This window comes from Suricata suricatta, chromosome 5 (assembly GCF_006229205.1).
Source record: "Suricata suricatta isolate VVHF042 chromosome 5, meerkat_22Aug2017_6uvM2_HiC, whole genome shotgun sequence".
Taxonomy (NCBI): Eukaryota; Metazoa; Chordata; class Mammalia; order Carnivora; family Herpestidae; genus Suricata; species Suricata suricatta.
The window spans coordinates 80697481-80713376 of NC_043704.1; the positions used below are offsets into that span (position 1 = coordinate 80697481).

Here is a 15896-nt window from a genome sequence, read left to right on the forward strand (position 1 = left end):
TGCTGGTGAGGACAGTGCGCTGGCTGCTCACGGGTCGGACACAGGGTAGGCCACAGGGAGGGATATGATCCCCATCAAGCGTGTCTATTAACTGGCTTTGAATTGGACACTGATCTTGTCAGGGTGCCTGTGACGTGACGTGGTGGTCAGCACTAAATGCATAGTAAGCATTTTTGAACTGAGAATGCTGGCCATCCTTCCTTCTCCTTGAGCCCTTTCATTTTTTGCCCCACCATCTTTTCATTTCCATTTAGGTGTGTAGAACCCATCGGTTTCCCTTTTTTGACCTCTTGTTTTGTTGTCTATACAATGAACAAGTTTTATTGCTAGAAAGTCCCTTCAGATGTCTTCCATTATGTTTGGTGATCACACCTCCAGTTTGCTTTTAAATTTACTGCTGGTCACAGTCCTCCCCAAGCCCATGTCTTTACTCATTTTGGCAACATTGTCTACCCTCCAAGCTCCTTCGTAATTGAATGAGGTGCAATGACAGCCTAGACAATTCATAGGAAAGGTTGAAATTAATATTTGCTAGAAGGAAAATGGCAAGACTATATACAGATCAACCCAATCCTCCCAGCTAGGCCAGTTGAAATAGATGACATGTCTTTTCAGATATAAAAGCTTAGCCACAGCAACAATGACCCACACAGACCTCATAACAAGATGTGAAAAAACTTACCGGTGACTCAGCGCTTCCCTGCAGTCTTAGCCAGAATAGCAGGAATCGATGCCTCTCTAAGGCATCAGAACACAAACGCCTAAGTCCTTTTGAAGCCCCCCAAATTCAGAGTGGCACACACACAGCAATTAATAGGGCTTCGGACCTGAAATAGTAGGATTCCATTTGAGTCCTTAAGTCCAGAGTTTTAGTAGAATACAGATAGAATTTGTTAAACAACATGGCTTTTCTTTTTAAATTTTCCTTCAGGTTTTTCATATGAAAAAGATCCCCGGTTGTACTTTGACGACACTTGCGTGGTTCCTGAGAGACTGGAAGGTAAGTAGCCTCTCCAGTTTGTTGCTAAGCCAGAGCATTGGAGATGTCGCAGTGCCCCCGTCAGCGGTCTTAACACCAACCTGGCATTAACAATTCCTTCATGCCTAAATCTCCTGAAAAACTTAAGACTAAAGTATTGCATGTATATCCTTGTCCCAAATAGGCAAAGTCAAACAAGAGCCCACCATGTATCGGGAGGGGCCGCCTTACCAGAGGCGAGGTTCCCTTCAGCTGTGGCAGTTCCTGGTTACCCTGCTTGATGACCCAGCCAATGCCCACTTCATAGCCTGGACAGGCCGTGGCATGGAGTTTAAGCTGATCGAACCTGAGGAGGTAAGCATTGGTACTGGACTTGGATGGTATTTGATTGACTGATGATGATGGTGATAGTGGTGATGGTGGTGATGTGTGTTCTTGTTTAGTTCTCCATTGAGGCTTTTCACTGTGTGAAATACACTCTTCCTTCTCATTCACATTCTGACCTGGCCAATGGGCAGGGCAGTTCTCTTCCTGTGAATAGGACCATTTACAATTCAGGGACAGGCAGGGTTCTCCACTGCAGAAAACACAAAAAGTATTAGTTAAGCGTCTGCATAATCTGGAGAGTGAGGCCATGAAAACTTACATTCAGATAGTGTCTATTTTCCATCTTGGAAAGTCTTTCTCAAGTGTTCTTTCCATGATACCAGCTTGTTTTGGTGTCGGTCCTCGTGTGTCACAGGCTATATTTGAGGCTACACGAACATATTGCATGACATTTTGGTAACATAAGATGGAACTGCTTCACTGCATATTTCAAATAGCTCTAACCTAGAGAAATAAAGTGATCAGAAATGGGTCGATCTTATGAGCTTAGTTTTTTTTTAAGTGTATCACGTGGCATCACAATAGTTGAGAGGTGACCTCAAACCTTCATTACTTTATTAGAAAAAGAAACATTACTGCCCTTTGCCCAGAACTATTGACAGATAGGCCTGCAGTACCATTGTTTCAATGGAGAAAATATACAGAGTCCCTTTCCTGAATATCACATAACAAAGTGAATTAAATCATGGTTTTAGTGTGGCATATTCCAAAAGTGTTGATTTTAAATTTCCATTTGATTTAAAATCTAAAGAGATCATAAATGGGGGGGAACCCTGCCCTGAAGATCTTAGCACATGCTTCTTTTGGTAACATATACCGATGCATTATATATTAAACCAGCAGAGCAAAAGGTATCTTTGGGTTGGATTTAATTGAAATGGGAATAGTCCTCTTGAAAGGCATTTGAGCAAGAACTAGTTTTAGATGTTGTTTGATTGACTCCAAGGATCACCTCAGCACACCAAGGGGACAAGTTGGTCTGGGGGTTAACAGCAGGGAGTAACCACTTGGCACTTGGTTTAGAAGAAGAAAATGATCTAAAAGTTAAGATGAGAAAAAGAGACTGTGGATTGGAAATTTATACAGAATCCTGACTGATAGGAGGGTAAGGAAGGCTTCATTAAAGGCAGTTATAAAAGAAGCTGTGGTGGTCCCTGTCTTGTATCATTCATGAAAATGGAAATGTGTCAACATCTATCGTAAACAGTTTCTGTTAAGATTCAGCCTCCCTTCAAAGCCAGAGTTTGGTACTACTGTGTTTTTCTAAGGTTTCTTCTGGGCTGTCATGTAGAAATGGAGCCGTACTGGTGAGCCCCCGGCCCCACAGGCCTGGCTTACATGACACTTGAGGAAAGCATGTTGCCTAGACTCACTGAGGCTTTTCGAAAGCAAATCTGTCATGTGGGCAGCCCTTATTGATTTATCTAATTTCACAAACAGGAGCTTTTATTACTTTATTGCCACTGCCTCAGGCCTAAGCACAGGCTGTGCAGCTGCAGGTAAACCTGGTTATGGCCCTTTGTAAAGCTGTTATTGAATCTTCTGCTCTCCTACCCGTGGTAAAGACAACGATGAACAGATGGTAAAGGGCTCCTGCTTTCGTACTTAATAGAGAAACTAATATTAATCCAAAATGCTCATAAATGCCAAGTAGCCAAGTCACCCCAGAGGCCTGTGGCGGCCTTGAGCCTCCCTCAGTTGACTGGACAACTTTGTTTCTTCAGGAAGTACTTCCTTCCACCCCGCCTTGAAATCCCCCAGCATTCCCTGAACTCCGTCTGTTCCATTCTCTGAAGTTCTAGGACTGATTCTGTTCCGCCTATGCACTTTGGCCTCAACACATGCAGCCTGCGGCATTGCTTGAGTTCTTAACCTACTGGTTGTATAACTTTGCCGTCCCTACTCTTTGTTAAAGTCAGGAAGATACCAACTCCTCGAAAAAACTGTAAGACGTTGTCATGGGGGGAGCTTGAAGGGTGAAGCGGAGGAGGAAGCTGTTTGGGACGTAATTGTAGGCAGCTGTGTGGCTGAGTAGTGCACTCTGGGTAATTATCCATAATATCCATTACACTGTGCATGGAAATTGTGGTTTTAGAACTGCGTTTTGGCAGGCCCCCTAATCAAATGTCTTTTGATAGTCATCCAGCTTAGCACCCTCTCAATTATGACTGACTCGGCTTTAATCTGGAGCCATTTTAACTGTGAATCTGCATTAATGAATATTTTGGGGGGTAGGGTTGTTTGTTGAACATGTGGCAGATAACTGATGCCATGGGGAGGTTTAAAAGGATGGGCTGCTAGAAAGAGCCGCTCCTTGTGCTGTGGCTTGCTCTCTTGAGAAGGGAGGAAAAGAAATGTGAGTTTTTTAACTCTTTCAGCCTCCACCCTCAAGAGGCAGGTTATCAGAGTAATGAATGGAAAAATGAAAGAAAGAAAGCTGCTGACAAGCTATTGCCTGCTCCCTTCCCCCCAGAAATGGGGCAGGCCTCCTTTCCAGCAGCTTGCAGTTGTGCCGCATCATGCCTTACTGTGGAAGGAGCAGCCCCGGGGAGGGCTGTTGAATCACAGGGCCCTGGCCCAAGAGGATGAGTAACGAAGGCTCCCAGAGCTGCTTCAAAGTCCGTGCATATGCACAACCTCTCTCCAGTAAGCTATCGCTTATGCAAGTGACAGCAAGGAGAGGTAGGTCAAGGCTGAAGTTGGAGAATATTCAAGAATTGGTTTCCACCACTGAATATAGTTAAGATGTTGAGGCTGGGCTTCTTTTAAGGCCCCCTGTGTCACTGGAGGGCTCACAGTACTCTATGGGGTCATTGCTTTGGAACAGGATAGAAAGACCTATATTGGTTTAGCAGTTTCCCTTTTACCACTATGACTGCTGGTTTAAAATGTTTATCTTCTTGGGGCACCTGAGTGGCTCAGTTGGTTAAGCATCTGACTTCGGCTCAGGTCATGATCTCACCGTTTGTGAGTTTGAGCCCCGTGTTGGGCTCTATGCTGACTGCTCAGAGCCTGGAGCCTGCTTCAGATTCTGTGTCTCCCTCCCTCTCACTGCCCCTTCCTTGTTTGCGCTCTGTCTCTCTCAAAAATAAATAAACATTAAAAAACAGATAAATAATAAAATGTTTATCTTCTCTAACCAAGGGATGAATTTTTGGTTAACTGTGCCTTTTTGTTTGTCCCAAAGGTGGAATTGAATGGGTGCAGTATGGAGAAAGGAGAGCCAGGGGGACATGTGTGTGCCCTGGGGGTGCAAGGCAAACGAATGGAAAGTTCACTTTCACACGGTCTGTTGCAAGGCAGAGAGGAATCATGGCTGTTGAATTATTCTAATATAATTAGGACAGATGAATTCTTCCTTGCTTATCAGATCATTTCTGGTGTTTTTTTTAAAGGTCAGTGTAGAATCCTGATTTCAGAAGATGTTGCTTTCATTCTGCCCAAATACTTTATGCTTTAAGTGAAGTGCTTTTTTTATGATCCACTTTCCCGCTTGCAGTCTTCCTACTTCCCAGTCCGTGTGTAACATCTGGCTTTTTAAAGATTAAAGGAATACAGTTATTTTGTTGTTGCTTTTTTTAAATTTCCAAAAGCGACCTCAGATTTTCAAAACATGAACCCCTGGTTTATATGCACTTAAAGACTTCTGAGGAGAGTCACGTTTCTAGAGTTCTTCTTCTCCTACTTGGACAGTCATCCTTAAAAGTAGGATTTGGGTATTGAGATACTTGAGAACCGAAGTTGCTTGGCTGTCCTGCCTATTGGGAGACTCTAGGAAGTTTTCTTGCTTTAAAGGCTTCTCCACCCAAAGCTCCAGTTACAGCGCCCCATCACTACACCTCTGGTGGCCTGGGGTGGGTATAATGCACTTCAGAACTGTTTGGGAAGCCCTGTTAATTTTTCATTAAGTGGATAATGGTGCTGCATGTCTTAATGTCCATGTTGTAAGTCTGCTGGGAGCAGGGGATTGGATGGCAGTGGGCTGGAATGATCCGGTTCCCCCTTACTCCACGAGCTGCAGTAAGTAAACAGCTCCCAGCCCCTCACCAATCTTATTAGAATTGAACTTTTGCTCTGCTGGCCCATTAGCAACTCACTAGTGTGTTTCTAATGTTTCAAGAATGACCACTCTAATTATTCCTTATTGACTGCTACAGAAACCATTGCACTTAATGGCAACATGTTAATGGTCTATGGGTATTGGTCAATAATTCATATGTGGAGAAACAGTAGAGAGCCTTCTTCCTCTGGGACAGTAGCCAAGCCCTCTGCAATCTTAAAGTGCTAGGATTCTTCCACCTCTAGATCTTACCTCTTAGCGGTTGTGACTGAATCATCACCTTTGTTGAATGTTTGGTCTTGAGGGAATTAAGTGATTTTGCTTCCAGGCCAGGGAAATGGATCATTGACCATAGCAGTTAAATTACAGAACTGGCTCTCCTGGGATTGGGAGAAACCCACCAGGCCCAGGGAATGAGTCTCCATTGCTCTCTGTTTTCCTGTCTCTTTAGGTTGCTCGGCGTTGGGGCATCCAGAAGAACCGGCCAGCCATGAACTATGACAAGCTGAGCCGCTCTCTACGCTATTACTATGAAAAGGGCATCATGCAGAAGGTGAGCGATGAGGAGAGGCACCTAGACCACCCGGACCACTTTCAAAGAAAATGTCAAGGGCTTCCATAATAAGACTGTTTATAATGGCTGGGAGAAATGTTAGCCTTGTAAGTGATTCTGCAGAGGAAAAAAATCTTGGAAAAACAAACTTAAGATAAGAGTCAAATGAGATATAAAGAGTGCTCTTAATGCTCTTGGGTACACAGAAACCAGAGGTTGCCTGTGGAACACACTATAGGAACATTAGCCTCCTCTGCTTTATTTAAACTGCCTCTGATTACAAAAAGGTCCAGAAACTTAAGCCAATTGTTAAATCCATCATACATGAGGGAATCAACTTGAAGATGTCTACTCCCATAAGAGCGGAGTTGAAGCCGTCAGTTGTCAAAACACCTAGACCTCTGCATATCTTGGTTTTTTAAATATAAGTTAATGTAAAATTGGCTTACATACAAAACCCAGTGCTCATCCCAACAAGTGCCCTCCTCAGTGCCCATCACCCATTTTCCCCTCTCCCCCATCCCCCTATCCACCCTCAGTTTGTTCTCTGTATTTAAGAGTCTCTTGTGGTTTGTGTCCCTCCCTCTCTGTAACTGTTTTCCCCTCCCCCTCCCCCATGATCTTCTGTTAAGTTTCTCAAGATCTACATGTGAGTGAAAACATATATGATATCTGTCTTTTTCTGACGGATTGATTTCACTCACCATAATACCTTCCAGTTCCATCCATATTGCTGCAAATGGCATGATTTCATTCTTCCCCATTGCCAAGTATTGCATTTTATATATAAACCACTCCTTTATCCATTCCTCAGTTGATGGATATTTAGGCTCTTTCCCTAATTTGGCTATTGATGAGAGCACTGCTATAAACATTGGGGTACATGTGCTCCTATAAGTCAGCACTCCTGTATCCCTTGGGTAAAATCAAAGTAGTGCTATTGCTGGGTCATAGGGGAGTTCTATTGTTAATTTTTTGAGGAACCTCCACACTGTTTTCCAGAGTGGCTGCGGGTTTAATGTTCTCAGTAGTGTTAGAGGAGTAAGGAAATCCTTTTTCTTTTTCTGAACCTTTAGAAACTGGAACTCAAGTTAAAAGCCAAAAGTTTATAAAATGACAGCAGAATCACCTGGTAGCAGGTTGTTTGCAGAATAAAGCATAAAGCATATTTTGAGGAAGCCAGTACAAAATCCTTATTGGGGTGGGCGGGAGAGGACCACAGTCTGAAAATCCTGTGGGTAGTCAGAAGATGGCAGTGGCAAATCATTGGTTCCTCTTTCTTAGCCACCATATTTTGTGCTGTGCTGTTACCCAGACTCTCACATTTACACATTGTGACAGTCTGGTGGTAGCCGGTAAGATGGCACTTGGCAGAAGCATATGGCCATTGCTGTTGAGAACCTGTCATGCTGAAGCCAGGCTTATCTCATGGGCAGGTGGTAATGTGACCCCATACTCCTCTCACCAACTTAACAAGTAGTAAACAGCTTTTCATGGTCTTCTGGATAAAGAAGTTACGGTCAAGATAAAAATAAAGTCTTACGGTCTGTAAGGCTATTCCCAGTCTGGGCACCATCACCTAACATCTGTTCCTCACCTGCACTTGACCTCTTCTGCTTGCACAGCCATCTTCTCTTAATTAAGGTAGTATTTGTTTACCCAAGGATATACATACATCACATGCATGTAGGTCATCAAGCATATTTTAAAAAAATGGAAAAATACACATTAAACTATGATTCTATTTAAGAATCAGAACATTCCTAGTCCCTTCATTACCTGGCCTGCCAGTGATTGTTATCACTCCAAGAATCTAAAGTCCTCGGCTGGGTCCCCTTTCCTGCTTCCAGTAGGACTGACACGTATCTCTATCATGGCCCTTCCCTTTTTATTATAAATTACTCATTACTTGTCTGTGTCCCCCACAGGAGTGCAGGCTCCTTTGGGGCAGGGCGGAGGGTTTCACATCAGTGCTTGGCACAGAATTGATAAATACTCTAGGATGGGCAATTGCTCTATTCTATTTCCCCTTTTTGTAAAGTGTGCAATTCAGTGGTTTTTTAATATATTCACAATTGTGCAGCCATCACCACAATCAATTTTGGAACATTCTATCACCCCAGAAAGAAACCCTAAACCCATTAGCAATCACTTTCCATTTTCCCCCAACCTTTACACACACATACGCACCCCCCCCCCCACCCCCGGCCCTGCTTTAATGTTAATACTACCAGGTAAATCCTAAATTCAGAAAGAACTGCTATTATTACTTTGCTGTTCCCAGCTCCAGATTCAGTCTGGAACTTGAACTAGTTGTCTCTATGACTAGGTCCTTGTTTCTTAAGGAAGTAGAAGAGAGCTTCATATCTGAGAATAAAACAGGCCAAGAATAAAGGAAGACACAGGAATGGACTTGGATGGGTTCAGATCCTAACGCTCCCATTTATTAATTGTATACTCTGTATTAACCTCCAAAGCCTCTGTTCCCAATAAAAATGGAGGTAAAAAATGGTGCAGCAATTTCACAGAGTAATTTATGGGGAAGTGTCCCAGAGACAATAATGTGCTATCCAATCAGTGTAAGGTATTTTTGTTATATTGATCACATGACCCATGAATAAATGAGAACTAAGTAAAGATGAATGATAGCATGCCCATATGGGGAGAGTTTTTAAAAGCTGTAGTCCCATATCCTCAGTTTTTGAAAGGGAAAATTGACGTTCACAGAGGTTAAGACGCAATAGTAACTGAACCAGGATGGGAAGCCATCAAGTCCTGGGTCCTGCTCTCCTGTTGTTTCCACTACGCCCTCCTGCCCCACTCTTCTACATACATGTACTGGCTTTTGAGGGAGGGAATCCACAATTTAGTGTAAATGTGTAGCTTAAAAAACCTAAATAGGGATGATTAACTGTGTACATCTGCCACCCTAAGTCGTGCTTTATGAAGATGCTAACTGTCCAGTTTCATACACAGCCCCTAATTCCTAGTGTTTGAGTTCCAAAGAACATTGGAGCAGACAGCCATGTTCTGATGACTAGACATAAGTGTCACCATAAAATAAGCTTTCAGGCCTTATTTCATTTCATTTATTTTCAGTAAGAAAGAAAGACAGTGTGACTGGGGGAGGGGCAGAAAAGGAAAGAGAATCTTAGGCAGGTTCCATGCCCCACATTGAGTGCAATGTGTGGCTCAACACCAGGCCCGATCTCACAACCCTACATGACTTGAGCCAAATTATGGGCTGTGTATCAAACTGGACAGTTAGCATCTTCACAAAGCAAGAGTCAGATGTTAACTGTCTGAGCCACCCAGGCATCTGAGACCTATTAGGATAATTCTACTATGACCTCTACAACCTGGTTCTATAGCCACAGATTTGTTAAACCCAAGATTAGGAAGCAAAGCCCTATCTGCAATTAAAAAGAGATTATGGGGCACCTGGTGGCTTAGTTGGTTAAGCATCCAACTTCGCCTCAGGTCATGATCTCGCAATTCATGGGTTCCAGCCCCACCTCAGGCTCTGTACTGACAGGTTAAAGCCTGATGTCTGCTTCAGATTCTGTCTCCCTCTCTTTGCCCTCCTCCTCCTCCTTTCTCTCTCTCAAAAATAAACATTTTTTAAAAATTTTAAAAAGATTTTACAATCACAACAGAATGAGGACAGAGTTAAACTCAACCTTTTGAATTGTTGAGCCTAAAATGTTTATTTTATCAGTAATTTTAGCTGCCTTCCCTTGCCTCTTTGCATTACCCAAGTGAAGCGCATTATCAGGTTTAATTTTGAGTGGTATGTGTCTTCTTGTACTGATGCTAAACAACCAGCAGAGAACAGGTGATTCCACTGATCTAAATGGCTCGTCAAACTACATCATGAGGCCTCTGAATCAGTACCTTTTGGTTCTAATAATATTATCATGCATAAAATTCATCAAAAGGTAGTTAGCAGTTCTTCAGTGTGGCAGAACCATCGAATGCATAATTTAAAACCACAGGTAAGCCAAAAAACAATTCTATTTGGCTTTAGAACAAATTAAAGTTCCCACATAGGCTCTCTGATCAAATTCCTAGCCCTTCACAACTGTGAAGACTGTGAACCTTGGAGGGAACTGCAAACATGGTCTGACTTCTGCATTTCACCTTTTAATCCCCCTTATAACACTAAGCACCAGCCTCAGCATAACCTTCCTTCCTAAGTAATGAATATAACACAGTGAGAATTTTCTCCTAAAAGAGTCTTTCTAGGGGAGCCTGGGTAGCTCAGTCAGTTTAACATCTGACTCTTGATCTTGGCTCAGATCATAATCTCATGGTTCCTGATTTAGAGCCCCATGTTGGGCCCGGCAGTGACAGCTTGGAGCCTGCTTGGTATTCTCTTTCTCTCTCTCCTTCCCTCTCCCTCCCCAAGCCAGGCATGCTCACTTTCCCTCTCTCAAAATAAATAAACTTAAAAAAATTAAAAAAGTAAAAGCCTTGGGGCACCTGGGTGGCTCAGTCAATTAAGAGTCTGACTCTGGATTTCGGCTCAGGTCATGCTCTCACGGTTCTTGTGGGATCCAGCCCCACAACAGGCTGGGATTCTCTCTCTCTCTCTCTCTCTCTCTCTCTCTCTCTCTCTCTCTCTCTCTCTCTCTCCTCCCCCCTCTCAAAAATAAATTTAAAAACATTTTAAAATTTAAAATAAAAGAGCCTACCAAATAAAACAAAATAGTATGAATTTGAAATTCAGATAATCTTCTTTTTCAGCAGCTGAGCTGCTTTTGTGTCAACAAAACGTCAGGTCCCCAAGATTTATCAAAGTAAATCTGAGTGATATGGACAATTAGCTACTAATGAGCCTCCTTTGGTCCCTGGCTCCTTAAGAACTTGATGATATTCAAATATCTCATTATCCTACCCATGGTTCCCCTCCCCCCGCCCTGCTCCAGCTGGACCTTATAAGGCGTGTTTTCTCTCTCAGGTGGCTGGGGAGCGATACGTCTATAAATTTGTCTGTGACCCGGATGCCCTTTTCTCCATGGCCTTCCCTGACAACCAGCGTCCGTTCCTGAAAGCAGAGTCCGAGTGTCACCTCAACGAGGAGGATACCCTGCCACTGACCCACTTTGAAGACAACCCGGCTTACCTCCTGGACATGGATCGCTGCAGCAGCCTCCCCTATGCCGAAGGCTTTGCTTACTAAGTTTCCGAGCGGCTAAGCAGCCAAACCCTAGAGCTAGCAGTTCCCATTCAGGCAAACGAGGGCAGTGGTTTTGTTTGTGTTTTTGGCTGTTCCTAAAGCTTGCCCTTTGAGTATTATCTGGAGGACCCAAGCTGTCTCTGGATTGACACCCTTAAAGACAGATACCTTGGCTGGGGAGTGGGGACAGAGAGGGGCAGAAAAACCACCATAAGGCTGGTGCCTCAGCTCTGACCCTGACAAGGTTTCTGGGAAGAGATTGAAATGGAGCTGCCTTTTCATGGACAATATATGGAAAGCAATACCTTGTTCAGGTTAGTGCCCACAAACCAGGATGGAGTGTGTGACAATCTGCATCGATCTTGGACTACTAATTGCCTTTACCGAGAAGGGCTCTGATTTGCACAGTTTATTGAACAAGAAATGACAAACCCATAGAATAGTACATAGGCTCTGAAGTTGGGGAGGCTCAAACCATAAGGGTTAAAAGTAGATCTTATAATTTGGAGAGCTCTTTTAGCTCAATCTGAAATGTTTCCCCCTTGGTCTAGAAAGAAGTGGGGGGAAGTCAGAACAGCTGTTACCCACTCCATGGTTCTCAGATAATAGATCATTGCTGCTCTGGGGAACCTTCTGGCCATGTGGTCACCAAGTAGAACAAGCCCCCTTTCTCTTCCCAGTCACACAGCCGTGTGTGGATGGCTTTAACTTCAGAAGGCTGATTTACACTTTTGACAGTATTTTGTTTTGCTTTGATTCGGGGGATTGTTTTGTTTTGGTGGTTGTTTTGGAAAAACAGTTTATAAACTGATTTTTGTAGTTTTGGTATTTAAAGCAAAAAAAAAAAAACAAACCTTTTGGTAACTGTGCACTGCGTCCCTAGCAGGGCAGTGCCGACCGATGAAGACGCTGCAGCTTGAAAGGGGCTTTGCTGGGGCCTTGCCCTTAGCAGTGTCCAAGCCCACTTTACTGCCTGCTTTGTGCTTTCTGCACCAGACAGCCTGACGGAACATTTGCACCTGAGTTGTACATTTTTGAGGTGTGCAGGGCAGCCTGGACACACCGCTGAGATTCTATGTGTATAGTTCCCCGCGTTCTCTAACATGCCCTCTCTGGAAAGCATATGTACATAATACATATCATGTCCATTTGAAACCTGGCCACCTGGTGGGAACCCAGGGGATTTCTCCCTGGGTGTGACTGATGACAATTTCCATTTCATAAGTTTGTTTGGTTTTTTTTTTTTTTCCTTTAATCCTTGGACTTTAAACCCTGTATATGATTCAGTAGGGTTTGAGATGTACGTGTGACACTGACAGGTAAAACAGTGCTAGCATTTTAGTTTCTTGCCACCTTAAAAGAAACAAAAAGCTATTCTGATTGCTGTATTATATTGGAAAGGTTTTAAACAACCCAGCTAAAGCTATGTGAAAGTTGGCCTCGAAGTAGAGGAAAAGTTCTTAGGAAGTGGTGGTACCTTGCTGCCTGCCCTCCTGGTAGGACTCCGTGCTCCCCGCGGCACTCAGCACATCCAAAATGACTGCTGGTCTTCATGTGTGAAAGACGGTGCTGACTTGGTGAGCAGAAGAAACAGGCTTTAGTTTGCTTTCCTATGGATGGGGTGTGCTACCGTCTTAAACAGCCTTCTTAAGACCAGCGGCATGTCTGTGAAGACGCTCATAGGGATAAGGGGGCACGTCATCTAGCTCTGAAAACATGACGTTTTCCTCTATTGGAAGCTAATTAGCCCACAAAGGTATTGAACCTCTAGCTTGGGCCTTAATTAGCATTGTACTCTAATCAAAGGACTTTTTCCAAACCATATTTATAGCTCTCTAACCTCCACATAGTCTATATATAGATGCATATTTTACCCCCAGCTGGCTAGAGATTTATTTGTTGTAAATGCTGTATAGGATTTGTTTTTTCTTTCTTTACTTATCCTGGTTTGGGTTTTCTTTTCTTTTTTTTTTTTTTTTTTGATGAATTTATGCTGTCTTAGCAAGTATGAAAATAATTCTCTGTCGCCCGAGCTTCCCTCTCCCCGGCTGTAACTACGCGGCCTGTGCTGTCACGGGACCTAGGATGGTGGCATCACCGTTGCATTCCCATCGGACTCATGCACCTCCCGGATGGTTTTGGTTTTTTTTATTTGTTCTTGTTGTTTTGTTTTTGCTTCTTCTCCAGAGTGTGGAAAGTCTACAGTGCAGAAAGGCTTTAACCTGCCAGTTGATTTGAAATACTTTCCCCTGCGCAGGGCCGTATGCATCCTGCCAAGCTGCGTTATATTCTGTACTGTGTACAATAAAGAAGTTTGCTTTCAGTTTACCAAGTGCCTGAAACCTGCGTCTTTCTTGCCCTTGGTGGTCAAATTTTTTTTAAGGTTATTTATTTATTTTGAGAGAGAGAGGGCAGGGGAGGGGTAGAGAGAGGGGAAGAATGTGAATCCCAAGCAGGCTTCACACCAGCAGCACTGAGCCTGACACAGGGCTCACCCATGAGAACCGTGAGATCATGACCCGAGCCAAAACCAAGAGTTGGATGCTTAACCGACTGAGCCACCCAGGTGCCCCTCGATGGTCTAATTTTAAAGCAAACAGAAGCCACCTGGCCCCCTGTCTCTCTCCCCCCCCATTCATTCCCCCTCCCTATCTCTCAGATATTTAGCCTTACCAATGGACCGGAGTTGAGAGAAATTAAAGGAACTGCTGGAAATAAAGTGCACGGTGATTTTTGGCCTCACCTCACCTCACCTCTTAAACTCTGGCTAAAAATTTGAACCGAAGTAGTAGGACGTGGAGGACCTCTTTGCAGCCAGTGGTGAGTGGAGACAACAGCACCCCCTTGAGCCTACCTACCCTCCAACTCTTAATAATTTTTTTTCAGTGTTTACTTTTGAGAGAGAGCGAGCGACTGGGAGAGGGGAGACACAGAATCCGAAGCAGGCTCCAGGCTCTGAGCTGTCAGCACAGAGCCCACACGGGGCTCAAACCCACAAGCTGTGAGATCATGACTTGAGCCAAAGTCAGATGCTTAACAACTGAGCCACCCAGGTGCCCCTCTTTGGAACAATTTTTAAAGTGTAGCTCATGTTTGGGTCCTGGGTTGTATGAAAGATTACTAACTAGGCTAGGACTAGTTCCACAGTGATTCTAGCTCAGCCCCAGGGGTCCATACGTGAAAAAACAGAACCTAAGTAGATCTTAATACTAATTTTCCCCCAACGAGCTTTGATCTTAGGTAAATTTTTTCCTAAGTTTAGGAATCAGGCTGTTCCCTTGAAAATGACAACAAAAACTTAGGAAGTTTTTTCTGGCCTGTTGTTGATTTTCTTGCTGTGCAGCAGTAGAACCTTCCAAGTTTGTCTCCTCATGGGCATATATCACTTGGGGAAAATGTGGAAGGAAATACGTCTGCAGGCTGTTTGCAGTGCTAGGCTTTGCAGTGTTCATGTTCCACTCTTTTCTGTACCTTCATCCTGGCTTTTCAAGACTCCTGTTACAGTAGAGAAATAAGTAGTGCCTTTTTTCAGGCCTATAACAGAAGGCTTTCTGTCAGTTTATCTACTATCTTTCTTTCACTGTTTTACAAGCCCTTAAGTGTAGAAACATCTGAGACTGAATCCGTGCACAGCTGCTTGAAATGGGGCTTGGGAGGAATGAATGCCTGCCACACAAATCCATTAGCTTCGACAGATTAAGGAAAGATGCTTGGGGAGATGGCAGGGGAGCCCAGGACAAAGTGAGCTCTCTGCCTCTTCCCTTCGCCAAGATAAGGCTCCGACAATCAGCTCCCCATTATTCACAAGCTCATTATCCAGCTTGGGCCCAGACCCAGATCGTTAACCTAAGGCAGGAGGTCACCAAACACTGGACCTCCCTTCCAGTGTGGGGCGCAAGGATAAGGAAGCCCAGAAAATGTGAAGTTTACTTTTCATCGAGGTCCCGTTTCATGAGCCAAGTCAGGCAAACAATGCTCACTCAGTCGTTAGATGACAAAGAGGTAGTGTGAGGGCAAAAGAATGTGGTTATGGGAGCCAGAGTATGTGCAGAATCTAAATTCTAATGCAGCTGGGACAAATGTAAACTAATGTGAAAGAAAAACACTCATGTGCCCAGACGGTTGGAAACCTTAGACAATCCGTTGCCCAGTGGTGCAGGTGGCTGGAGCTCAGTGTGCAGCCTCTGAAACACAGGCAAAAAGAAAAAAGGCCAGGAAAATCATCAGTTTTAATACATAGATATGGAAGCATTGGTTTTATTTAGCATAAGTGCACTGTACTTAAAATGGCGGTGGTGGTGAGAGTGGCATACAGACAAGCCATGTGTCTCCGTCCCGGCAAATACACTCCTGTTTCATACACTGGTCAGTGACCCACCAGCCTTGCTTTAGCTCCTCCAGTTTAAAACCTGGCTGTATACCCAGGCCTTGGTTTGTTGACCTTGGCAATGAACCTCAGATAGCTAACCTTTGAATGGCACTTTACAGTTTACAGAGCCCTCTTTCATCCCCATTATCTTTTTGGCAGGCTTTCTTAAATGGTAACACTTGGTTGAAATTGAATCTGAAAACACGGCTATTAGCCTCCCAAAGTACTTTCTTGGATGGTCCACAGTGGCTACTGTGGGAAGAGGGCTAGACACATGGGTTCTAGCCCCAGCTCTGGGATTGACTGAACTAACTAGATGGTCTGAGGGCCAGTCTGGCCTAACCTCACAGGTCAGGGAGGGAACTGATG

General features: G+C 43.9%; 1 protein-coding gene across 1 annotated transcript in view; it reads left to right on the forward strand.

Annotated features, from left to right (window-relative positions):
• Positions 1–13486, forward strand: part of ETV5 (ETS variant 5) — a 59485-nt gene extending 45999 nt beyond the window's left edge. Inside the window, exons 10-13 of the mRNA XM_029939693.1 lie at positions 932–1000; positions 1164–1333; positions 5878–5979; positions 10940–13486. Coding sequence (XP_029795553.1) covers positions 932–1000; positions 1164–1333; positions 5878–5979; positions 10940–11161 — 563 coding nt within the window. The 3' untranslated portion in view covers positions 11162–13486. The remainder of the gene's footprint in view (positions 1–931; positions 1001–1163; positions 1334–5877; positions 5980–10939) is intronic.
• The last annotated feature ends 2410 nt before the right edge of the window (positions 13487–15896 follow it).